At 37.0% G+C, this 27,509-nt stretch overlaps 1 protein-coding gene and 1 long non-coding RNA gene across 2 annotated transcripts; one reads left to right on the top strand and one right to left on the bottom strand.

Annotated features, from left to right (window-relative positions):
- Nucleotides 1-260: 260 nt before the first annotated feature.
- On the bottom strand, nucleotides 261-14,696 carry LOC119053089 (uncharacterized). Its single transcript, XR_005083236.2, has 3 exons — nucleotides 14,315-14,696; nucleotides 11,650-11,705; nucleotides 261-3,238 (listed from the first exon to the last, which is right to left on the bottom strand). It is a non-coding gene; the product is annotated as an uncharacterized LOC119053089 (long non-coding RNA).
- A 46-nt stretch (nucleotides 14,697-14,742) lies between these two features.
- On the top strand, nucleotides 14,743-26,778 carry PSMA1 (proteasome 20S subunit alpha 1). Its single transcript, XM_037150534.2, has 10 exons — nucleotides 14,743-14,830; nucleotides 16,126-16,170; nucleotides 16,426-16,527; nucleotides 16,651-16,754; nucleotides 18,636-18,724; nucleotides 19,323-19,393; nucleotides 19,509-19,638; nucleotides 21,164-21,243; nucleotides 25,073-25,183; nucleotides 26,408-26,778. The coding sequence occupies exons 1-10, from the start codon at nucleotides 14,828-14,830 to the stop codon at nucleotides 26,462-26,464; spliced, it is 792 nt and encodes a 263-aa protein (XP_037006429.2). The 5' UTR covers nucleotides 14,743-14,827; the 3' UTR covers nucleotides 26,465-26,778.
- The last annotated feature ends 731 nt before the right edge of the window (nucleotides 26,779-27,509 follow it).

Raw genomic sequence — 27,509 nt, 5'->3', positions numbered from 1 at the left:
TAGGTAGCATGCCCTGGTAAGCCCTCCTTAATTGAAAAGTGGCTAAATTTCCACAAAATCTAAAATCAGTGGTTTGAGCTCGGTTACCCCATCCTGTTTCCAACTGATTCAATCTCTGTTGGCAGCTTTTCTGTCTTGCCAGGCATGCAAAGGTAAACACTTAAAAATATTCCAAGAAAACTTCAAAATTCACATTTTCACTAGAGCTCTTAACAATTATTTCTCTAATCAACGTCTTCTATTCAAAGGGAGAAACATTGTGGCATCATTCGATGGTGGTGGTGCTTAGGCATTGTATGAGCCGGTGTGGTGATGGGTTGGGACAGGGACCACGTAGGAAAGTGGGTCATCGTCAAAATCCTTTTTTGAAAAAAACTGCAAGACAAGCAAATCTCGGGTCCCTCTCTTTTTCACACTGACTCAATCTAGTAGTTCACATAAAATTTTTTCTTTTCTATCTAATCCCCTTGAATAAGAGAGGAAAAAGGGTTGGATTCAAGAACCGGACTATGTTGGAAAGTGTGAATTTTAAACCAGCTTTCTTACTCTCTTGATAGACCCCCAGGGGGTCTATACACAGAATTCAGGGTGTCCATGAATTTGGAAGGGAAAAAGTTACATCATTATTTTCACTGACCTTTAATTGAAATTGAGGATTTCCCTCAGGGTCTCCCCAACCTCTGCCCTATCTGTCACTTCCTCCTCTTTGTAGGCTTAAGTTGGCCATGCGGTCCTTTAATTATTAATGCAGACAAGAAAACAGAGTGTTAGCAGTACTTAGGAGTTTTCATCAACAAAAATCAGACATTTTCTTATTGCTTTTACATTGGTTGCTTATGTCTTAAAACACCATATTCACTAATTACTATTTCAAAATTATGGCAGTAGCAGACTCGCTGCTACATCTCATGATTTAACATGTTAACAAAGAAGCACATACATATTACATCACGTATTTGTTTTTTAATATTCTGATAACTGAATGTCATTGAAATTGGTTTCCTTTGGACTCTTATGCATTTTATTTTAAAAACATCTTTATTGAGATATAATTCATATAAACATGAAACTCACCCATCTAAAGTACACAATTTAATGGGTTTAATATATTCACAGAATTTTACAAGCATCAGTACAATCTAATTTTAGGACATTTTCATCACCACAAAAACAGTTTCATTAGCAGTTACTTCCTACTCTCTTCCCCCCTGCACCCAGCCTGAGACAAAAACTAATCTACTTTCTGTCTTAAAAGATTTGCCTATTCTGACCTTTCATATAAATGGAATCACACCATATGTGGTCTTTCGTGACTGGCTTCTTCCACTCAGCATAAAGTTTCTGAGGTTCATCCAAGTCGTTACCATGTATCAGAACATCATTTCTTTTTATTGCCAAATAATATTCCATTGTACATACCATATATACCATGTACATATCATGAATATACCATATTTTATTTATTCATGCTGATGGACATTTAAGTTGCTTTCATTTTTCAGCTATTGGAATAATGCTGCTATGAACATTCCCATACAAGTTTGTGTGTGGATGTATGTTTCATTTCTAACCAGTTTATACCTAATATAATTGCTGGGTCATATGGTAACTCCATGTTTAACCTCTGAAGAAATGCCAGACTGTTTTCCAAACTTGTTGCATCACTTTGTATTACTACCAGCAGTGTTTGAGGATTCCAATTCCTCAATGTTCTGCCTTACTACATGTCTTTTTTTTTATTATAGTTATCTTCTTGGGTATGTAGTGATATCTCATTGCGGTTTTGATTTGCATTCCTCTAATGGCTAATGATGTTGAGTATTTTTTTATGTTGTTATGGGCCATTCATGTATCTTCTCTGGAGAAATGTCCATTCAACACCTTTGCCCATTCTTTAGTGGGGTTGTTCATCTCTTAATTAATTAAAAAAATTAATTATGTAATAATTTTTCATATATTCTGGATATAAGCTCCTTATCAGATATATATGATTTGCAAATATTTCCCCCATTCTGTGGGTTAACTTTCCATTAATGATAATATAAATTGCAGCACAGGAGTTTTTTATTTTGATGTAGAACAGTATTTTTTCTTTGTGGCTTGTGCTTTGGATGGCATACCTAAGAAACTGCTGCCTAGGAGAAGGTTACACAATTCTGTGAACATATAAAAACTATTGAATTGTACACTTCAAATAAGTGAATTATATGTAAATTAGTTTCAGTAAAGCTGTTTTTTAACACCAAAATGGCAGAAGGACAGAAAAATCCAGACCTTAGAATCATTCTTTGATCATCTCTGTACATGAACCAATAAATCCTCCTTATTGTTTAAAAATACAAAAAAAAATCAGATTCTAAAATAAGATCATGGTGATGGTTAGACAACCCTGTAAATATACTAAAATCCATTGAATTGTATAAATTTTAAATGAAAGAAGTTTATGGTATGTGAACTGTAGTTCAGTAAAGCTGTTTTTAGCACCACGCTCTAACCAACTGAGCTAACTGGCCGGCTCAGTAAAGCTGTTTTTAAAAAGGCAAAAGAAACCATTGTCTAATCTATAGGCATGAATATTCACTCATGTTTTCTTCTAAGAATTGTATAGGTTTAGCTCTTACATTTAGATTATTGGTCAATTTGAGTTAATTTCTGTATATAGTATAAGGAAAAGTGCCCAAATTCATGTAATTTATTTTATGCTCTTAAAAACATTATTCTGACAGGGAATCCATAGGCTTCATCAGACTGTCAAGGTAGTCCATGGTAGAGAAAAAGAAAACTTTGTTGTAGAAATTGTGAAACCAGAAAAGACACTGGCGTTCGTGCTGCCTGTCACGTGCCAAACCCAATATGCAGAAACATGGATTGGATCTTTATGGGCACTTTATTCAGATGGCCAGCAATCTGAGAAGATGGTGAGTTCATCATACCCCAACAGACCATCTTACTTTTTCTTTCCAAGCCAGCATTTTTATAACAGGGAATAAACAAGGTGTGGTTAAGGGTTTTGAAGCTCAGGGAAAATTTCAGATGAAAGAAGACTGCAGCCTTCTCGCCCTGGGCAGTTAGCTGTTCCTAGGGTCAGGTGGTCATCTGTCTCTCCCTGGAACACAATGGCCCGGATGCCTCCACTTGTCTCCAGGCAGTGACCTTTAGCTGTGTCCCAGGAGGTTGGCTGTCTCTCCCAGGAGCCAGGCTGTCTCTTCCAGGAGCCAGGATGGGCCTTATGTAGTTTCTGAAACAAAAGCTTTAACATAAGCATTACTAGGCTTTTAACTATTCACCTTCAACTAAAATTTTCCAGCTCTTGAGTCCTCCATCAATTGGACTACATACCCTTATTTTTCTGGGCCTCAGTCTTCTCCCCTGTAAAATTTGTGGGTAGAACTGAATTGGGAAGTCCCTTCCCATTCTGTGGGGCTCATTAGTGTTCAGACATTATGAGTAGACAGCAATGACTCTGTTATGAAAAAAATGCCGCATGTCTGTGACACAAGCTGCTTCTAAGTTTTTGTTTTGTTTTAAGGAAGCCACTGTCTGGCAATCAGGGGAGGGGGCTCAGCCAGAGGTCTGGGGCGTGTTCAGGGGGTTGTGTGAAGTGACGCAACAGGGGAAGGAAATGTTTTCTATTGAAAAGCAGTCAATTGCCTTCAACAAGTTGCTAACAAACTGGAAAAAGATTTTTTTCTGGTTTCAGCTGAATGCCAGCTTTTGGAAGGCAAATAGAGTGGGCTAGATGAAAGAGTGACAGACGCCCCAAAAGAGAAGAGATTGTTTGTTCAAAGTTAGTGGGAGGAGAAAGCTATCACTAAAGTCATCAAAGAGGAAAAAATCAGGAAAATACAATAAAATCTTTACTTTTATAATTTAAAAGGTACTTTTTACAATTGTTATTTCATATTATTTACTTTTTTAAGTTATAAATGTGGAATGAAGGGTTTTAAAGTGTACTGGCTGGGTCTCTTTCAAAATTAAAGGATTATGAGGTAAATCAATTGCATTTTAAAGGCTTTAACATCAAATTCTATAAGATTTCACCATTGTATGCATTTTAATTTTTTCCTGGAACCTACTTCCACACAGTGGAAGTACTGAGAATAATAATTATAAAAAGAAAGTAAAAACGTTTGCAAAAAATTCCATTAAATATAGAGTTTTAAAAAGACTGTAGAATAGTCTCCTAAGGTTTGTAAGGTACCTACTCTGATGCAAAGACCAAGCTAAATCCTCCACGTTTTGCAATTTTTGCATGCCATGTGTTAGCATTCTTTTCGATGAAAAGTCTACTCCCTTATCAATGGGGGAAAATATTTATGGGTTCAAAAGTCAGGACTTCCACTTTTCTTCTCCCTAGCATCTTTTCTTAGGCTTTTCCCCTCACAGTGTGGAGAAGAAGATTATGGAAAGAGGGGAAGAAGGGTCAGAACTCAAGTGCCCTGCCAGTTAGTCAAAGGTCAGCATGGAAGGGGCTGTCTGTGGGCACAAGGAAGCTGAATTTCTCTTGAGCCAGCCGAACTGGATGGCAGCCAATCTCTCTTCTTCCTGGGCCTAAGAGGAACTCCCCACAGTTCTGTGTGACCCTGCATAAAGACAAAACGCTTTGTGGAAATAGTTTCTACATGCCTAATTTCACCTTTTTACGTGAATAGATCAAGCGAGGTTTCAGCAGAGGGTCAAGGGACAGAGGAGAGTGAAGACCAAACTGGTATTTGCTGTATCAGAAACTTACAGGCTTATTCAGAAAGACTAAAACTAAGTAAAGACATCTTATTAACATAAGATGAGAGTTGTGAAATCTGGCCAAAGGGTTTTATGCAAGAATGCCCTTATATATATATATATATATATATATATATATATATATATATATATATATTCTCATGGTGATAGGGAAAGGTAGAGAAATATACAACATTCTAATTTGGAGAGAAAATTACTGTTTTTCATAAGTTCATAACATTTCTCACGTCAGCAATTTCCTTTTTACACTAAAACATGGTTATGGTGCTCCCAAGTTTTTTGCCCCCTCCTCAAAATGAAAAGGGAAGTAAAATTCTTTTCCCTAAAATAAAAATGCACATTTTTTAAAAAGTGTATTAAACCCACATAAGATGATTTATTCTAAAACAATCTTCCTCTTCAATTGAGCTTTTCTTCAGATTCTCTAAGAGGAAAAGTTGATGTCTAACTCCATGTGTTAGTTCCTTTCTTGCTTTCATTAATTTTTTTCTTGCATTTACTTTCTGGCAGAAGTAGTATTTTGTTATTCTGTGCAAATCCAGTTGTAATCCATCAGATGCCAGTTATTAGTAAGGTAATATTAATAATATGGTGATACTAGTAAGGTAAAAAGTTAAAAGTAATATAATGTATAAAACTGAAAAAGAGACATTTATGTCCAGAAATGATAGACCTTTATACTGTTTCTGCATTTAGGTGATCTCAGCCTTATTTTCTGGAAATGTGTATTGAGCTGTGTGTTTTTCACAAAAGAAAAAAATCCTGAGGACTGGGTCCAACTGGGAGGATTGTCAGCCAAGGTGGCCTGAGACAACACAGCTGGATGAAAGGTCCCAATTTTCACCAGACCGACTGCAAGGAGAAAAAGTCACGGCACAGAAGACAACCTTGTGCATTTGCGGGTCAGGCAAATGCAGAGAAGCAAGTGGTGAAGCTGAAACCAGAGGAGTGAAGATCTGAACAGAGCTAGGCAGGTGGAGAGTCAAGGGAAGGGTTTCAGTTCTGGAGCCACAAATGAGAAGCTGGCGCCAGAGGGCCCTTTTTATGTCGCTGCTAAAAGAGTTTCTGCTGCTTGGAGTAACTATCCAACACTCCAGGCTAAACACTGCAAATCAATAGACATATCAGATTTACTTTTATTCTCTTTTTAAAATACTTTCGTTTCATATCAGTGCTATATGATTTTTTATCCTTTTGTTCTTCCTTCCATGGGTCAACTGTTTTCAAGCTCCAGTCTCTCCAGCTCTAGGTTCCTTTTTATTTATTTTTTATTTTACTTAAGGGCTCTGTAAAAGCTAGCACTTTCGCACTCTTTTTTTACTTTCTTCATGTAGTCTGATCTGGAAACCAGGACTTTATGTTGGCTTGGATTTCTCAGGTCTCTAATCAACCCTGTGGAAAGTGGAAAAGCTTGGCAACAGGCATAATAATAATAATTAAAAATAACAGTGAGCACAGAACTAAGAAATGAGATTCAAAAATAAGAAAGAAAGTGACAGAGAGTCATAGGGTTTCATCTGAAAAATATCTATTCTGGCCAACTGAGAAGCACCCTTGCAAATCAGGCAGTAACATCTCTCTCAGTGAAGAAAAGCAAAATTATAGGGAAATTTTGCCTTCAAGTGCAGAGCTTACTTTGTGTATTACCTTCCGGTGAAACTTGCACATACAAACAAACCTTTGAAAACCCAAGATGAAAACAATGGCTGCCACTAGTAAGATTTCCAACGGCACTTTTAAAACAGAGTACATTTGTTTTTCTGGCACAAATACTTCAGTGAAGTTCTGCTTAATTCCATGCATGGTCATTTTGTATCTCCTATATACATTCTCTTTTGCTGAACTGAAATCTTGTCAATGAGTTATTTTAAAAAATACTTTTTGAAATACCCACACCCTAAACAGCAGTTCTGCTGTGTGTATACAAATGCCCTGGAAAGGCACAAGTCAGATATTGGGTGTAGGCACAGGACAAACCGCATGGTCTGCCTTGGCAGCCCTGTCCTCACCTGCAAGCTGCCCACACACACTCCCTTCCAAACGGTGCTCCTCTGATGCCAATTGGCTGACTGAGCTACTTTGAGAGGAAGCCTATGGGAGGGGAGGGGAGAGGTGAGGTGGATAAATATTTTATAAACTACACTCGAAGCTTAAAACTTGATTTACGCTTTCAACCAAATTCACATTGGAAGTCCCCATGTCTTCTTAAAAATCTTGGATGCTGAAGAGTTAAGGGGGTATGGAAGCTGGTGTAGTGTGGGGCTGTCATCCAAGGCCAGCTTGAAAGGCAGCAGGAAGGGTTTGGTTCTGGCTGGGCTACAGACCGGCCATCTGGATGCAGGGAAGGCCTAGAATGCCAGAAACAGCTTTTCTTTTTGGTGTTAGGCTTCATTAAGTTCAGTCTGGGGAGAGTCTTTTTGGTTTAAGACCCAAACTGAGAGTCTTCTTTGAACAGGGATTCTGGTATTTTCAACTTTACATGAAACAAATACTCATTACATGCATTCTTTTGGTAAAGAAGGTCACAAAAACCAATGTACGCAATTCAACATATGTTTTAAAAGGATAAAGACCAGATTCACTAGACTTATAAATACATAAGAAACTGTGTAGTATTTAAATAATTTTGCCAGGAATAGATGTATCTGGATATGTTGTCTGAAAACAAATGTTCTTTATATTGTGCCACTCTGTGACCCTTGCGAAGAATTATGGTTTTTCCTATAGTTTATTTGAAAGAGCAATTTCATCGCTTTGAAACTGAATTGCTTTTATGTCCTTAAAAGTACTTTCTTCATTTTTGTTTTACATTGAATTATATTACATTTGGCATAATGTTTAAGTGGGCCAGTTGTAATTCCTTTCACAGGAAATTTTTCTTTACTAAAATTGAAAAGAAAACCTGCAGGGAAATTATAGCAACTTCCTACTCTATATCACTCATGAACATACCCTGTGGAAACCACCCTCTTTAGAAGATACGATCTGTTCTTCTCTAGCTATAGCAGCCTGTGTTGGATTTGTATGTGTTATTCTTAACAATGAAAGGAAAAGGTGAATGTAAATTCACTCAAGCAAAACAAAGTAGGAAAGAGAATATTATCCTTAAGAGAATTCTTACCTTAAGGAAGAGAAAATGCACGTATCTTTCTGGGTGGGGAAGATGGGGCGGGTGGTGGGGGAGAGTGGACTTATTTTTTTCTCTCCAAGTCATTAATTGCCACCTAGCAGTAGACAAGGGAATTGCATACTTAACTTGACTTCGATTCTAGAAAACATTGGTTTTAAAGGTTACATTACTTTTATTATGACCAATATCTAAAGAATTATTAGCCTACTGGTATACTAGGAATTGAGTTTTTTCTCTTGTAATGAGAAAAGAAAAAAAATACAACAAATGACAAATTTTGACTTATTTATAAGATACTCTTTCCATCAGAAAGTATCTGTTCTTTTGTTTCTCTATGGTTGTTACCCTTGCCACCTAAGCAATAAGCCAAAGGAAGAGAAATTCTGAAGCCATCTTGACACTAAAAAAATGCTGGTTTTGGCTTAGGAAAGGAAAAAATGCATGTTTTTAATACAGAAAGCGGTTACTCAAATAATCTCAGGGTGGATTTCTATAAAAATGAGATCGAATACATTTTATTTTGCTAGGACAAAAAATGTTGTTTATTTTGAAAATCAGAAGACATCTTTTTATAAAAAAATGAAATAATTTCCAGACCAAATGATTATTCAAATATGTTAAAGAAGAGCATCTTTATTTCTAACTTCACCAACCATGTTTTTATTTTTGTTAATAGTCAGCCATGCTGAATGCCAATGCTTTAAAAAAAAATAGTTCTCTATTATTGTGTTTCATAGATCTTGGCAGCTAAATAAAAATTTATTTCACAAATAAAAATAAAAATTTATTTCTTGGCAGCTAAATAAAAATTAATTTCACAAATAAAAATTAAAATTTTCCAGAGACTAAAGCAAAATTAAATATTTAGACTCCAAAAGTTAACAAGTTGAAAAAGAAGGTTCTAGGCTGAAAATGTAACTTAAGATACCGAATGGCCGGAAGAGTGGGCTCATTGTATACTTCTAGTTTGCTACTTTTTATCTAGTTAAATAATAGGCATCATTACTGTATTAATTGTATGAGTATATTATTACTAAGTCAGTGAGCAACATTTTTCGAGACAAATACTGGTTTTAAAATAATAATGACAATAATAATAGCTAATAAATATTGAGTATTTACCATGTGCCAGCCAGTGTGCTAAGCACTTTAAGTGAGAAATTCACTTAGTCATTGCAACAATCATAAAAGATATTAGCCAATATTCTCTCTACTTTATATATAGATTTAAGCAACAACCAAACAAGGTTCAGAGAGGTGAAATCAGTTATCAAAGGTCTCAGAGCTCCCAAGTAACTAAGCTTAAATACAAAGCCAGTTGTCTTAACATTGAAGTCCTCAGAGGTCAATTCTTGGAACTCTTTTTCTATCTACTCCCACTCTAGACCTATGCTCTAAATAACTTCTCTACTATGATGGCCTTCAGTTTGGGGTTTCCAGAGTGAACCTCTCCACTGAACTCCAAATCATATGCCAACCAACTATTCCATGTCTCCATTAGGATGTGTAATAGACATCCCAAACACGAAATATACAAAACCATATTTATCTTTTCCCCCAAATCTGCTCTTATCTCTTCTTCGTCACAGTTCATTGCAACTCCATTCTTCAGCATGCTCAGACCTAAAACCTTAGTCATTTTGAAACCTCTTTTTCCTATATGCCACATTAGCAAGGTACTGTTGGCTCTGCCTTCAAAATATATCTAGAATCTAACTACGTTCTACCCTCTCACCATTGTAACTCTGGTCTAAGCCACTGCCATCCCTCACTTGGATTACTAGAATTGCCTTGATCTTGTTAGCATGCCCAGCTCCAAACAGTCTGTTCTCAACACAAGGGTCAAAATAATCATTTAGCCCTGGCGGGTGTGGCTCAGTGGACTGAGTGCTGGTGTGCTGGTGTGGACTGAGTGGATTGAAAGGTTGTCAGTTCGATTCCCAGTTAGGGCACATGCCTGGGTTACAGGCCAGTTCCCAGCAGAGAATGCATGAGAGGCAACCATACATTGATATTCCTCTCCCTCTCTCCTTCCCTTCCCCCTCTAAAGATAAATAAATAAAATCTTTTTTTTAATCTAGCTTAGTACTTAAAAAATAATCATTTAAAAATATTGATCATGGCATTTCTCTTTTCAAAACCCTCTAGTGGCTATTTCACTCAAAGTTCTTGCAGTGGCCTAAAGGCCTTATATTATCTGCAACCCCCACCCCCTTTCCTGATTTTATCCCATAATAATCTTCTTTGGGAATTTTTGCCTGTTTTGTTAACTGAGGCATTCTCAGGATTTAGTAATAATGCTTGGCATATGGTAAGGTGATTAATAAATATTGTTAAATCAATGAGAATTATCTGACTCCAAAGCCTATCCTCTTCATGATTCCCTTCTATGCATATACTGGCGGCTCTGAGTTGAAGGTGGTTGCCTGGACTCTTCAAAGTGGCTCTTATATGAAAGTTCCACTTGTGCACCAACAGAAGAGATATTTGCCCTCCTGGGGTTTTAATGGCTTTCACTCTCCGAAGCATGAGTTGGCCCAGGGTACATCCTCATTCTTATGCAGTAGTTGCAAAGTTGATCAATAAGGGAATTTTGTAGAAAGAACAGGCCAGAAAAGAAGCATTGCTTCCGTAATTTAAAGACTACTGTTAGTTACTTCTGGATTTTTTAAATGTTTTTTTTTTAATTGACTGATTTAAGATTGAGAAAGAAACATGAATTTGTTGTCCCACTTATTTATGCATTCATTGATTGATTCTTGTATGTGCCCTGATCAGATATCAAACCCGCACCTTTGCGAACTGGGACAACATTCTAAACAACTGAGCTACCCAGCCAGGGGTGGATTGGGGTGGGGGTGGGGCAGGTGGTTAAAAACTAAATAAAAACAAATTCTAGTAAGAGCCAAGGTCAAAAATTTCCCATGGACATGTAATATTCATTGTTACTCAACTATCTAGATGACATTCTGTAATAATTGCTTAACTTCTAGAAAAATATTTCTAAACAACTTAAGTATGCCAATGGCTTTTGTACAGGCCTCTCTTTTGGCCATACACACTGAGGGAGAAAATTATATCACATGGTTTAGATACAACTCTAAATTGTTACTCTTCCAAATTAGGCCTATTAATTCCAATCTGCTCTATTCCAAGCTTTAGCTGTTACTATCAGAGAATATTAGCTTTTGAATAACTAGTAAAAATAATAATAAGTTGGGCATGGATATAGACAAGGCCAGCTTTAGAGTGAGCTATCTAAAGGCTATCAAATGTTAGTGAAATAAATGATGTTACACTCATGTGATAGAATACCTTACTGTTATGCTGTGACATTTAAAAGCATGCAACATGAAGAAATGTTTATGCTATAATGTTTAAATTAAAAAGCATGTTAAAAATAAGCATATATAAGTTGACACAAATTTTTGTGGCAGTTTATTTTGTTGAGATATTAATTCTATGTGTTTGCCTACACCCTGCCTCTTGCCCCTATTCAAGCAGGTATCTGGACCTCAGATTTTTATAAGGCAAAAATCAAAATCCTCTTAGAAACAACACAAGCTCTCCCTGTCTTTTGAAATGAGAAAAGGGAAAAAAGAAAGGAGAACCTTTGAGGGTGAGGTACAAGAGAGATCCTGCAAGATTTAGAAGTCTGTAGCCTGTTGGTTGAGTGCATAGCCAAGACTCCTGTGCCTGTGACAGAGCCGAGGATGGTGGCACAACCTCAAAGAGGAAGGCTGCACCTGGGTGTAGGGCCTGCAAGATTCACTCACTTGATTCCAGATTCTTGAGTTCCAAGGATGGTAAAGGAATATTGGAGTCATCAGACCTGAAGATGGCATAGAGGAAATTTAGCAGTAAATCGATGTGTAGAGACAACCAAATAATTTGAGGTTATTCCAGGTATTTCCACAATAATTATTGCTCTAGAAACTTTGTACAACTGTAGATGAAGAGGAAATTCTCAATAATAACCGAGACTGAATTTCCACCAGCATGGCAGGTGTTAGATCCAAATTGGTGGCAAGAAATGCAGTATTTCTTTCTACAGAATAAGCGTCTCACACATAATATGAATGCACACACAGTGTATTACATATTATAAATATTGGAAAATATATTCTCAGGACAATTTTTCTCGATTCTTTAGACAGATATTGTTGTAGAAAAAAATCACTAAAAATTTTAACCGTGATTTTCTCTATCTAGCAGATGACAGGGGATTATTCTTCATACTATGCACTTGAAAAAATTTAAATAAATGTGTATTCTCTTTATAATTGTAAATATTATACAACCAACTGCAAACTGACTTTTTTTCTTTTACTCCTATATCTGAGCAGGTAGAAAACAGGGAAGGGCATACATCATAATCTTAGGTTCTACTTTCCAGATGTTTTAGACCTACTGATACTGTTTCTAGGAGTATAATATACTCTAAGCTTCAAGAAAAGATAACATGTTTCTCTCACATTAAAAATAAGTAGTGTACATCTCCTGTACCCTGTGAAATTTAAGATATTACTGTATCCATCAGGATACCAGCAAGAAACAGATGGCACACTCAAAAGGGTAACTGAAGGGAGTATCATCAGAACGTGGGCAGGGAAACAGAAAGAGATAATGCAGTACCACTGCCAACCCAGCACCAACATGGAGGGAGAAAGAGTAATAAATATTCTGTCCCCTATTGCCCTCGATCTCCTGCTACAACCATACATCAGCAGAGTTCAACCAGAAGCCAGAGAGGAAGGATACTTGTTGCTGTAATCCGTAAAGGGTGAAGTAGATGCATACGGGTAACAAGATTATCTAGCATGGTGACATCAAAGTACAAGCAATTCTACAATTTCACCATAAATATTTCTAAATTTAAAGATTTCTACTAGAAGAATACTGGAAACACAGTTTTGGACATGGTCTTTGGTACCATGCAATATATTGACAAGAATATTCATTGTAGTATTTTTGTAATAGCAGAAACTTGGAAATAATCTAATTGCCACCCATAATTAACAAAACTATTGTATTTCCACTTAATGGAATACTATGAAACTGTTGAAAACCATATAGATCATTACTTATGGATATGAAAAGATGGCCATAACTTTTTAAGTGTAGTATTCATTCAATAATATTTATTAAGCACTAAGTATGTGCTAGGCATTGTGCTAGGTGCTGAAGAAACAAAAGAGAACAATCCATTCATTTAAATCTGTAAATTTAATTCACTAACAGTGATTTTTAAAAATGACAACTAGTATTGAATTTCAGGAGGAGGGCACCCATATACTACTGTTCAGAGTATACATTGGTGAACATTTCTGGAGGGCAACCTAGCACTTCTTATCAAAAGCCTTAGAAATATCCATTTCATTTAATCCTTCAATTCTATTTTTATGAATTTTAAAAAAAGATTTTATCTATGTGTTTTTAAAGAGGAGAAGGGAAGAGAGAGTTCCAAAGGACTTTGTTTTCTTTTCTTTCAACTTTAAAAAAAGATTTTAATTTATTTTTAGAGAGAGGAAGAGAGGGAGAGAAACATCAATGTGTGGTCGCCTCTCTGGCGCCCCCTACTGGGGAGCTGGCCCACAACTCAGGCATGTGCCCTGACTGGAAATGGAACTAGCCACCCCCGGGTTCACAGGCCAGTGCTCAGTCCACTGAGCCACATCAGCCAGGGATATTTTTATGAATTTATTCTAAAGACCGGAACGCAAGTGTACACGAAAAAATATATATCAAACAGCTCATAAATGAGTTGCTTGGGAGAAGGGCGGTGCCTAAATATTAAACAGTAGGGACTTGGATAAATAAAATATATGTTTATAAGGTGGAATACTAGGGAGCCTAGAAAATATTTAATATAGAAAATGGCCAAAGTGTATAAGTGAAAGGGTGATACTAAATAGTCCTGAATTTGAGTAAATCACGTAATATGAGTGTTACTTTATCTGCAAATCTCAAATCCTTAAGGACCCTTTCAATTCTTACCTGAGCCTAGACATTCATCCTTTCTTCGCTAAAAAGTCATAGTTGGCAGTCGGTAGACGTCAGGTTGGCAGCTGTTTGCAGAGCTGTCCTAAACTGTTTTTTTAAACCTGGGGACTTGCTAAAAGATGTGAAGGGAATACATATTTTGAAAGAAAATGTCCATTTTTTTCTCAGTGGCCTAATCTGCCAGGCACCATGCTTGGTTTTGAGGACACCAAAGACATCAATGCCCTCAAAGAGTTCAAAGTCTGGTGGGAGGAAACCAATGATAATGACCAAGAGTGATCAATGACAACAGAGCCTTGAAAGGTGAGTTCTCCTTTTGGATTCCAAAATGGAAATAAAACCGTGTTCACAAACAACATACTTGAGTAAGAGTATGGTTGACACACAAACTCTTATTGATTGACAGACACACAATAACAGTATGGTTGACACACATACCGTTATTTTGTGGCCTTTCTTGTGGTAGTCTTGTTCTTCTCGCAGTCACACAACACCCCAAATTTCTGTGGATACTTTATGAGAGGTTTAGTTGCATATTCGATCACTCCGAGTCGAAGCTGTCGTCTGAAGCGATTTCAGGTGCATCCGGCAGGGCCAGTGAGAAACTGGAGAGTGTCAGCAACTCACAGGTAAATCACGAGGATGTAAGCAGCGTTAACTTGGTAGTGACTGCCAGGCAGCTCTAAGCGACCACAAGCATTTCTTGCCAAGGTTTCCCGCCAATCTCAGTTCCACCTCCTCCTGAGGCCCCGCCCACTTTTGAGTGGTGGAGAGCTCTGTGGGCGTGGAAGCGTTGAAAGCCAATCGATATCTCTGGAATAGACTGCTCTGCCCTGCGCCTCTGCCGTCAAAATTCCGCAGACCTCCCTGTAGATCGCGGAGCGGTAGTTTCGGCTGCGCTGCTTGATCTGCCGCTTTGCAGGAGGTGACTGCCAGGTCTGCGTCGGAACCATGGTGCGTTGGATTCCAAGCCTATGAAGGGTTGGGGCAGAGGTCCGCTAACTGGACGATAACGAGCCGCGTCTCCTGCCATCCTTAGAGTGGTCTGGGGCCACGGGGCGTGGAAACCATACCAGTCTGGAGGGTTCGGGCAGTGATTCAGCATCTCTGGCCTGCGGGGGAGAAGGGCTGTCGGGAGTCAGTGCGGCCTTTCTCCTGGGTTTGTTTCACTTTCTGCCGGGCCTCAGACACTACCTTCTCCGTGACTTAGCCGAATTCGCCCCTCAAGTTCCTTCAGTGAAGTAGATTCCGAGCAGTACTGAATGGCCCCCTCGTGCTCTACGTCAGGGGCGTGAGAGGAGATAATAGGGATTTGACCTGGAAGCCTCCGTGTACTGCCAGTGCGAACTTGACCTCAGGGTTTGGGTTCTTGTACCGCATGTATTTACCTGCTGGGTCTGTTTCATTTTTCTGTCCACTAGAACTTGATCAGAAAAGGCCCTCTTCAATCACTTTTTCCAGTCATCTAGTTTTACAGATGAGTAAACCAAGGCTGAGAAAAGTGATGTTATTAGGATTACAACATAGATTTCAGGGCTTCCGGTACTCAACCTTCTCACCCCCAAAACTATTTTCCCAAGTACTGCCCTGCCCGTTAATGCCGCCATTAAAGCAGCAATGGTTCTGTCGCTAGAGGTATGTGAGTCCACTTCTGACTTCCTGAGGAATTTTTTTGTATTTATTCATTCAATATGATTGCCTGTACTTAAAAGGCACTATTTTAAGCGTAGCGACGGCTCAAAGATAAATCAGACATGTCCCTAATCACAGTATAAGGAAGTAAGGGACATGTAGGTAAAGAACTGGTGGGAGTATGTATTGGGAGAGTTATGGAAGAAAAAAAAAAGGAGAAACCTCAAGAGATAGACATTTGAGTTAGTTTTTACAAAAGAAATGCTTTTGACTCTATTAGGGTCTCGTATAAGGGAAGAACATAAGCAAACATAGGAAAGAAAGTCGACACATGAACTTAAGTAATTGGCTGAACCCAAAAGGATACTATGGGTGTTGGTAGTTAAGTCCCATCTGGATCTGATTCCCCCCCCCACACACACACACACACTAGCTCATTGTGTCTGTAGAATTGGCTTGGAGCGGAGTACATGTAGTAGTAATCTTACAGTGAGGTTGTATTAATAGCATTGTGTTAATGTTTCATGGAAACATCAGAAAACTTTTTTTAATGGTAGAGCAACTTAAGAGTTAGGATTTGTGATGTTCTTATATTAATAGGCCTTTTTTACTTTCAGTTTCGCAACCAGTATGACAATGATGTCACTGTTTGGAGTCCTCAGGTAAAATATTTTATACTATTTCTGTGAAGTGGATTTTGGTGGTCACAGTATGTTTAGAACATTATGAGATTCTAGGCCAGGAGAAAATGGAATAGAATCATTTAAGACATTCCTGGAACCTAAATTTATCATTAAATTTCCTGGTTTAAAAAACATCATTTGAGATTTAACTGTGTTCATCTGAGATTTTGAAGCTCTTAATTTTAAATTTATAAAAGGGTCTTGTAAGATGACTCTACAATTTTTTTTGTTCAGGGCCGGATTCATCAAATTGAATATGCAATGGAAGCTGTCAAACAAGGTTCAGCCACAGTTGGTTTAAAATCAAAAACCCATGCAGTGTTGGTTGCATTGAAGGTACGTAAAGCAGTAAGTCTATCTTCCTCCTTTAGAAAACAGAACTATAAAACATAAGTGTCACACCATATAAATAATAAAATTGCAAACTTGTTTTTCATCTCTTATAATGTCTTTATTTAGAGAGCACAGTCAGAGCTTGCAGCTCATCAGAAAAAAATTCTCCATGTTGACAACCATATTGGTATCTCAATTGCGGGACTTACTGCTGATGCTAGACTGTTATGGTGAGTATGATCATGAAAAACAAAAGAAACATCCCTTTTGACTTATAATTGATTTAATTGCTGGAAAAGATTTAGGTAAGATAATGTTAGGAAGTTCTCTTCTAGAGTGTTTATAAGATTGTGAATACCTTAATGGATTTGGGCTCAATTACTAAGTATTCCATTTTTTGATCCCTGGAATAGTAACAAATAGAATTAAGCATACTAACACTTTGTAGAAATCACTGAATAATGTGATACTTGTTAACTCAGTGTATGTTGTTTGAGATGTTGTTTTGTCTAAGAAGAGCTTGACAACTTTTTTCTGGTTTCTAAGAAACAGCTGAACTACCCTTGCTTTCTTTAATACACCAGAATTTATCAGGCATTTATTTTTTGCAGTGCTCAATTCTGGATATTGCAGGGTATACAAAGGTGAATCAGACCTAGCTTTTGCCTTTTAGGAACTGGAGATCTAGTAGTATGTCCATAAAACAAGGTATAAAGTAAAGAGTAACAGATTTCTGTGGGAGCCCAGAGGAGATCAAATTATTTCTAGTTTAGAGATATTGTGTAAATGAAGAGCTGGGGCTCTGAAATCACACAGATTGAGTTTACTTCCCACTTTTACCACTTAGTATCTGAAATTGGGCTAGTTATTTAACCTCTTAACGTCAATGTTAATTTTTTTAGTGTCTTTTTCAAGGTTATTGTTAAATAACCTAACACATAGACCACTTAACAGTGCCTTCAGGTAATATGTGAGTGTGGGTATTGGGATATGGGAGGTAATAAACTGTTGTGTGTAAGTTTCACTTATTTGGGGAAGAAAGTATAATCACTAAGGGAAAATAGTAATGCCAGTGTTTAAGATTTTCAAGTCATCAGCAAACTCCTGCTCTCTTAGGTCAAGGTGTATAGTGACAGTGTTATAGGTTTCTGTTAGCTCTTGAAAATGTGCAATATATTGCATTGTCAAACCTTTTACTTAATTCAGTCTGTCAAAAATACTGTCATGTCCACATGTAATCAGTATAAAAACAACCTAACTGTTTTACACTTTTTTTCTATTAAGTCTTTGAAATTTCTTGTGTATTTTGAACTCATGATACATCTCAATTTAGATTAGCCACTTTTTAAGTGCTCAGTAGTCACATGCAATTAGTACCTGCCATTTTGGGGCAGTATCGTTTGAGACAGCCTTGGGAAGTGGACTTAAAGACGCTGAACAGCTTGGTTCCTACAGTCAACATTTAATCATTAGATGTGACATACAGATAAATTGCACAAAGCAACGGAGAAAGAAAGGAGGGTATCTGTTGTTTATGCTCTTGGCTTTAAGAGGCATGGATTTCATTTTCCCTAAATGTCAGACTTGCTTGAGTCTTGTCAGGTTTGACAGTCCAGAGTCCAGTATTTCCACTAGAGTTCTGCTTATGGATAGAAGTAGCATTGGCAAGAATATGTAACAGTGCCCTAGTGTGGATTCTGTTTCTTGAAATTGCTCTGTTGAGGAAATTGTAGTCAGCCTTCAAGAAAAAAAAAATGAGTAATTACACTCTTTGCTGGCTTGAGACCTAGAATTTAAGACAGTCTTGTGCATAGTTGGAAGGATAAGGGAAGGAAAAAATGCTCTTTTTTTCTTGCTCAGCTTTCTCTCTATTCTATAAATGCTCTGAGACAAGGGTTTTTTTAATTTATATTTTAGAGTGTATTTTTTTAAATATCACATGACCTCCCCAGACCCCCAGAGTTTGTTACAAAAACACATCCTTCCATGTCTTTCTGGTTCCCGAATGTAATCCACATGAATGTTTGGAAGAAAGAAAAATCAAACTACTTTATTCAGATTTGAATAGCTCTGTGATTTAAAATTACTAATTTTTCTTGTTTCTTTTTTAGTAATTTTATGCGCCAGGAGTGTTTGGATTCCAGATTTGTATTTGACAGACCTCTTCCTGTGTCTCGTCTTGTAGCTCTAATTGGAAGCAGTATCCTTTTTATGTTACAATTTTGGAAATGAACTTTTAAGGATTTTGATATTCCTTATGTTAGTTATTGGGAATATGATCATATATACATAGGTAAGATTGTGGAAAAAGTTTAGTTACTTTTCAATAGCAGAATGTTTAAAATTTAGGAGAGTTATGGGAACTTTTACCATGGAAGAATGGGTTCTAAAATAAGGAATTTGTTTGTTCTTTCATCAGCCCTTATAAACCATTGATATTTTGCAGACATAGAAAAGTTCAGTTTTCAGGAAAACTAACCAAGCATCACTTTTAGAGGAAATTTAAAGATTTTATTGGTGGTTCTAGATGTCCTAAAAAATCCTTCGCTGCTCATATCCAAAACAAATGAGGTTCTCTTCTTGGCAGGAAAACATTTTGTTAGGACTAATTCTTGGGTTTGGTGGATAGTTGAACATTTTTTAACACTAGACCAAAGAAAAATTGCTCTATTTTATCTTCTTCCTATGGTGGATTATGCAACAATTAATAAATCAAAGGCTTTTGTTAGTAATATTTAATATGAAAATAAACATAGTACTTTATTCCTTGTTAGACCAGGCTCTTTAACTAGTTTAAGAGACCCAGATACCAACGCAAAGATATGGCCGAAGACCATATGGTGTTGGGCTGCTTATTGCTGGTTATGATGTAAGTTCATAGACTATTTTTATATTGTAATGATTTTTTAAAACTGACTAGAAATTTTCTAATTTTTAGTTTGACCAAAATCAAGAATTATGTGTACTTTTTTTCATATTTATAGGATATGGGTCCTCATATTTTCCAAACCTGTCCATCTGCTAACTATTTTGACTGCAGAGCGATGTCCATTGGAGCCCGTTCTCAGTCAGCTCGTACTTACTTGGAGAGACATATGTCTGAATTTATGGAATGTAAGTGATTTTTTTCTTTTTGCCCTTTCCAATCCTTATATAGTGAATTAACACAGTATCCTAAATGAGGAAAACCACCAGTCTTGCAGAAAGAGTTTTTTAAAAAATTAAGACCATGAAGGCCCTGACCAGGTAGCTCAGCTGGTTAGAGCATCGTCCCAATATGCCAAGGTTGTGGGGGTTTGATCCTCAGTGAGGGCACATACAAGAATCAATGGATGGATGCTTAAATAAGTAGAACAACAAATTGACATCTCTCACTCCCCTATCCATTCTTTCTTCACTCCCACTCCACCCTCATCTCCTTTTCTCTCCCTCTCAAAAATGAAAATAAGCCCATAAAGTGTTCATTATTTCTGTTACACATGCTAACTTTTACCCTATTTCTAACTACCATAGTAGTTTCATTCACCAGTAGGACTTTTTCAAATACAAATATGTATCCCTAACCTTGAAGACTCTTGTCAGTTAGTCTGAGGAATTGAGAAACACTCTACTACCTACCAATTTAAGCCCTGTTTACAACTTTTAGTTTTCTATGATTCTGATCTTAACTTTTAGCCACGCAGACATTTCTGCATTTAGTAGTCCATAAACAAGTAAAAAGTCAGTATAGTTGTGGGAAAGAAAAGTAAGAGATGTAAGATAATGGTGATAGGGCAGGTTTCAAGTGCTTTGCTTATGCAAGGGTCTTAGATTTTAACACATGCTCTTTAAATTACTTACTGATCATGTGGGGAATTTTTCCCCTTTTCATTCTGTTCTGGTACATTGCATTCATTGACTTTGGGGTTGGTTTTTTGTTTTTGTTTTCAAGATTTTATTTACTTATTTTTAGAGAGGGGGGAAATGAGGGAGAAAAAAGGAGAAAGAAACATCGATCAGTTGCCTCTCATACCTCCAACCAGGGACCTAGCCCACAACCCAGGCATGTGCCTTGACCAAGAATCAAACCAGCAACCTTTCAGTTTTCAGGATGATGCCTAACCTACTGAGTCATACCGGTCAGAATGTTAAACCATCTTGCATTCCTGAGATTCAGTTTGCTGGTATTTTGTTGACGTTTTTTGAGCGTGTCTATAAGTCAAATTGATCTGTAGTTTTTTTATTTTCTTGTGATATCTCTGTCTAGTTTTGGTATCAGAATAATATTGGCCACATAGAGAGAGTTGGAGACTCCTTTCATAAACAGCAAAGACAGTATCTAGCATTTCATAGAATACATTCTACAAAACTTTGAGCTTTATCATTTGTGAATCAGGATTTTAATTTAACTTACCACAAGGAAAAGTCAAATTTAGTAACAAAAGCCCATGTCCTCTTATTAAATAAAACAATAATCAGTAATACTATTATTATAGTTATTATTATTAGAAGATTATAGGGCTAAACATTTAACTTTTGACTGTTTCTATTGTGATATATTTAGTATGCAACTAAAACAATTTCATTGTATAGACCCAACAAATAAAAGAAGCCTAACATGAAAATGGAATTAAGAAATAATTGTGAATTTATTATATAGGCAATTTGAATGAATTGGTTAAGCATGGTCTGCGTGCTTTAAGAGAAACACTTCCTGCAGAACAGGACCTAACTACAAAGGTAAATATTGGTAAATACCTTGTCTTCCAATGTAGATATTAACATTACAGTGTAATCATTTATTGTGTCAACATAAGTAGTAGAGGAGCATATACTGATAGATATACTAATAGTTCTGTAATTTGGGAAATGGTTGCTTTGGCTCATTCTTTCTCTTTAAGCTATTCACCAAGTGATTTGATTTTAAAATTATTTTTTGAACTCTTTTTTTTTGGGGGGGAAATAAAGCCAATAGATGAAATGTTCTTTACTTCTTCAGCAGATAGTAGTATCTTCATATTTTTAACTTAGTTTACAAATATGTGTCTGTTTTAAGCACCTCCCACACACAGGCATTAAGCATTAACAGTATAGTATAAACACAGTAAACATTTTGGTCATTATGGTACATATATCTAAGTGGGGTGAGATAGATGATATACCTGTAAGTAAATTATATAGTATAGTAGGAGGTGACAAATGTTCTAGAAACAATAAAACAAGTTAGGAGGAGAAAGAATGACTAGTTGGGTGTAGGAAGGTAGTATGGTGGGTATAATTTAAAATAGGGGTCACAGATGGCTTCATCCAGAATGTGCAATTTGAGGAAAAGGTCTAAAGGAGATGAGTGAGCCATGCAAATGTCTATAACAAGCTTATTTCAGGGAACACAAGTGCAAGAGCCTTGGGTCCAGAATGTTTGTGGTGTTCGAGACAAGGAGGCTAATAGTGTTGGGGTCAGTGATCAAGAAGAAAAGGAAGCTAGAAAAGTAATGGAGGCCATATTGTGTATGTCCTATAAACCATTGTAGTACTTTGGATTTTATTGTGAGTGTGCTGTTAGAGTTTGAGCAGAGGAAATCCAATTTGACTTAGAGTTTTTTAAAAAACATTTTATTCATTTATTTCTGGAGAGAGGGGAAGGGAAGGAGAAAGAGGGGGAGAGAAACATCAGTGTGTAGTTGCCTTTTGCATGCCCCAATTGGGGACCTGGCCCACAACCCAGGCATTTTCCCTGACTGGTAATCAAACCAGTGACCATTTGGTTCACTGGCTGGCACTCAATCCACTGAGCCACACCAGCCAGGGCTGACTTAGATTTTAAGAGTCACCTGGTTGCCATTTTGAGAACAGATTGTAGTGGGCACATGGGTGGACATAGTTTAAAGAGTTAAAATAATTCAGGTGAGAAATTGTGGTGGATTACAGCCAAGTCATAGAGTTGGAGATGATGATAATGGGTTCAGTTTTGGGTATGTTTTGAAATTGAGCTGAAGAAACACTGGTTGGTGTGACTCAGATGTCCCATAAACCAAAAGGTTGCTGGTTGGATTCCCAGTCATGGTAGATGCCTGGGTTGTAGGTTTGGTCCCCTGTGGGGGTTCATGCCAGAGGCAAGTGATAGATGTTTCCCTCTCTCTTTTCCTCCCTTCTCCTCGTTCTTGTAAAAATAAAATAAAATAAAATAAAATAAAATAAAATAAAATAAATAAAATATAAAATATAAAATATAAAATATAAAATAAAATAAAAAAAATAAAATAAAATAAAATAAAATAAAATAAGCACCAAAGAAGTTTTGCTAACAATTTGGTTGTGGAGGTGTGAGGGGAATGCCTTCAAGGTTTTTAGCCCGATAAAAGAAAGACATTTATGATTTACTGAGCTGAATGTGACAGTGGGAAGGATCAGTTTTGGGGTAGAGGTTGTGGAGGAAAATCAGGCAGTTACTTGGATTTGATGTTTGAAATGCCTGTTTGTCCACTTGGTGACACAAAGACCCAGTTATCAGTTGAGTGCCCCCTGGAATTTGGTAGAGAGTGGTCGAGTCTAGAGTTACAAATTTTGGAGTCTTTATATAGAAATAGCTTTTAGAGACTGGATAGGATGAGATTGCTAAAAGAATTGATTAGACAAGAGGTTTGAAAACCAGGCCAAAGGCACTCTAACCTTTAGAGATTGAGAAGTGAGTAGATATTAGCCAAAAGGACTGAGGAAGATGATCAGGGGGGTGAGAGGCAAACTTGGGAAATGAGGCATCCCTAAAAATAAATGAATGATCTGTTTCAAGGAGGAAGAAATGAAAAATTGCTAATAGATCAAGGAAGATATGGGTTGAAAATTGACCATTAAATTAGCAATGATGTCACTGAGGACTTAGGTAACAACCTTAATGGAAATCAGGCAAAAGCCTGATTGGAATGAAATCAGAAGAGAATGGGAGAAGAATTGGTGGACAGGTCTTTGAAGGATATTTTCTGTTGTGGGTCCAGAGAAATTGGCTGGCAAATTGGAAGTAAAAAATGGGGGGTTTGTAGTTTCGGTTTTTTAAGATGGGAAGTATACAGCATGTATGTTGCATGAAAATAATCTAGTGTAAAGGAAAATATATGTAGGAAAAATATAAGAAAAACTGCTGGACCAACTTCCTTCAACAGTACACAGGTGGAAAGGTAGGCCTTCAACACGAAATCGGAAGATTCATTCACAGTAACAGGAAGGGAGAAAATATAGGGACACAGATACAGGAAAGAATGGATACTGTGGGAGCTTGTGAATGTTCTCTTCTTAATTTGCTTTTATTTTCTCAGTGAAATAGCAAGGTTTCCAGCTATAAGGAGAATGGGGAATGGTAGAGTTGTCCAAGAGAATAGGATATTGAATAATCTAGGGACCTGTATAGTAAGTACAACGCAGAAACTGCTAAGGGCCTCGTTGAGGTTAATGACCAGTCAGCATATTATAAATTCATTTTGTTACAGTGGTTGCATAATTACTATTTAATGTGTATATGAACTTTATAGCCTACATAATCGTTTCTAAACAAATTTTCCTGTTATCAAAATATTATTTTTGAAAAATTAGGAAAGTACATTAAATATTTAAAATTTATTTAAAATACCTATAGTACCATCACTCCAAGATTAATATCTTTTAAAACTTGGATATAGCCCTGACTGGTGTGGCTCAGTGGGTTGAGTGCTGGCCTATGAACCAAAGGGTTGCCCATTCAATTCCCAGTCAGGGAACATACTTGGGTTGCTGGCCAGCTTCCCAGTAGAGTGTGCACAAGAGGCAACCATACAATGATGTTTTTCTACCTTTCTTTCTCTCTCCCTCCCCCTCTCTCTAAAAATAAATGAATAAAATCTTTTAAGAAATAAAATAACATAAGAGTTGGATATGCAGTTGCCTACTGACATTTACAGTTCAGAAAAAGTTTGCTCAGGTATCTGGCTTCCTAATTTCATATTTTTAATGAATCATTGAGAATGGCCTAACCCTGGCCAGCTAGTTCAGTTGGTTAGCACATTGTCCCAATACACCAAGGTTGGGAGTTCAATCTGTGGTCAGGGCATATACAAAAAACAAATGATGATTGCATAAATGGGTATAGAACAACAAAGCAGTGTTTCACTAAAATTTTAATTTTATAGGAGCTGTTTTGCACTGGTTAGCAAGTCCCCACCAAATTCAGCTCTTTAGAACCCCAAACTTAGTTTCTTTGTTTGGTAAGAAACATCATGTCTTAACTTACACGAGAAACAAATTTGATTATTTCTTAGGAGTTAGGCTCACTTCCTAGTAAATGGTTTTCTCCCTCACACTTGTATGCAGCACATTCCCATTAGGAGCCAGTTTGCAAATTTTCTAGATGACATAGACCTTGGGGGCTACTTATGATTATCAAAAGCGAGAGTTTAAATCTGCAGATTATAAGGGCTTACTAGTTAAGTCTTATTCAAGTGCTATGTAAATTTTTATTCATTTCCCCCCCAACATTTTATCATAAGCATTTTTCAATCTAAATTCTCTTGATGTTTTATTTTTACCTTTTTCCCATCCTCAGAATGTTTCCATTGGAATTGTCGGTAAAGACTTGGAGTTTACGATTTATGATGATGATGATGTGTCTCCATTCCTGGAAGGTCTTGAAGAAAGGCCACAGAGAAAGGCACAGGTATATAACTAATCATAACACAAGAGGCTTTAGTTCTGTAGTAAACTGCCATTCCTACCGCAACTTTGTAAATCTACCACTTCGTCTTTAAATATTGAGATAAGTTTATAATTCAAATAGCAGTAGGAAAACTAAGCTGAATAAAGTAAAATACTGAAGGGGCAGTGTTCTCCACAAACATGAAAAGGGTTTATTAGTCATGTGCGGGGGCGGTTGGCAAAAGTAGGTTTACAGTTGGTGATACAAATAAATGATGCAATAAGTAATACAGGAACAAGCTTATTTTGCATCCACACAACTGTAAACTTATGTGTCATCTTTACCACACTTTCTAGGTATCTTACAACGACAAGTAGAAGACCTCTGCTAGGGTGGCTGGGCCTCCGTCTGTGTAGTCCCTGGGTTCCTCTCTCACAGGCATCTCTCTAGCAGGGCAGCAGCTCAGAGCTGTAAAAAGTTCAAAAGTGAAAGCTGCCAGGTGCTCTTAAGGGTAAGGCCCAGGACTAGCACAGCGTCACTTTCATACATCTTGTTGGCTAAAGCAAGTCATAGGGCCAGCCAGGAGTCTATAGTAGTGAGACGGAGAGAAACTTCCTCAGCTTTGGAAACTAAGTTATCCCTTCAGAAACATTGAGAAAGGATCAGGAAGCATTGGTGAATCTCAGGTTATATATTGGGCTTTAAATTGGATTTTTACAATACATATTTGCCACTTATCAATGCTTATTTGGTAGCTGTGTGATTGAAAATAAAGTGTCCTCTACAGAAATTTCTTCTATAGCATGAATTCTTTACAATGTGAAAAGATATTGTTGGTATTTGGAGAAGCAAGATTTGCATTAAACTGCTGTTGGTAAGAACCAGCACTGTTGAGAAGTGGCAGATTGACTGGAGTTCCATGCAGCTAGTTTGTCTGATCGTATTTTTGCTGTGTGTATTAGTGCTGAAAGGAAAAGGATGTCTAAAGTATGATTGCTAGTAGTGGTAATGAAAAGAAGGCCTTCTATTGAGCAAGACAAAGTATGATAAAATGCTAGAATTGTTTATGATGCTTAGATTTTCAGAACTATAAAATTATATTTATTTCCTTAAAATCCTTTGTTTAGAAATGTTAACAGGATAATGAACTAAAATTGAGTCTTTAAAATATATGTAACCCCTTTTTTCTCATAGATTTTTTTATAATGTAATATCGCACATTTTCTTTTTTCTTCCTTTCTTAAGCCTGCTCAGCCAGCTGATGCACCTGCAGAAAAGGCTGATGAACCAATGGAGCATTAAGTGATAATCCCCCTGACTATATGTTTATTATCAAATGTGTAAGAATGCAGGAACATGACCTGACAACAATACTCTATACTTCGAACCAAAAGACGCAGTGGTAGAATGGTATGTTTTAGGAATCAGTCCAGCTGTGAGTTTTTCCCAAGCAACTTCACTGAAACCACATAATGGGATGCATTTTTCTTTGAGAGGGTCTATATAATCATTTTCTAGAAAGTATAGTTATCTGTACTAATGTTTTTATATGAAAAACATAGTGTCTTTGTGGTTTTAAAGACAACTGTGAAATAAAATTGTTTCATCTGCTGGTGTATTGAGTTTTTATTTGTTTTTCAAGTAGCTTCACCTATATAAATAGTAGTCTGAGATTGCAACTTGGTCACTTGCCATGTTTGCCAAATAAACTGCCTTATTTTCAGTGGTGGGGGAAAATAATTCCTCTTATAGTTCAGGCCTTATACCAGTTTCCCAGTGTAGGGACTGGCTGCATGAGAATTCATGGAGATTTGGTTCAGAATACTTTTGGTCTCAGTGTAGGGAACTTTTGCAAAAATAACAAAATTTTAATCCAAAACCATCATTTCTGCTTATTCTGCCCAGCCACTCTCTGGCATAATCTTTAGGCTGCCTTCCTTTATTCCTGTGAGCTGTGGACCATGATTCTGCAAAACAATTTTCATCTTAGACCACGAAAGGGAAATGAGAGGAAGTCTGATTTCAAAATCACTAATCTAAAATTTTACTATTAAGAAACCTAGAGGAGTTATTTTTTTAAGTTATTTCGTATACTTGGAGAGGAGCAGTTCCCTTAGAGCAGGGATGTCAAACTCATTTTCACTGGGAGCCACATCAGCCTTGCAGTTGGGACTGTATAAATGTAACTACTTAACTGGTAAGGAGTTGAAATTACATTCAGCCCTTTGAAGGCAATCATGATCCTGATGTGGCCCCTGGTGAAAATGAGTTCGACACCCCTTCCTTAGAGATAGGGATCTTGGATTTTAGAACTAATTAGGGAAATTAACTCCCTTAGCTGCTGTTT

The sequence above is a fragment of the Artibeus jamaicensis genome, unplaced genomic scaffold (genome assembly GCF_021234435.1).
Source record: "Artibeus jamaicensis isolate MK-2021 breed Jamaican fruit bat unplaced genomic scaffold, CSHL_Jam_final contig_797, whole genome shotgun sequence".
NCBI lineage: Eukaryota > Metazoa > Chordata > Mammalia > Chiroptera > Phyllostomidae > Artibeus > Artibeus jamaicensis.
This window is presented reverse-complemented; position numbering and strand designations above follow the sequence as displayed.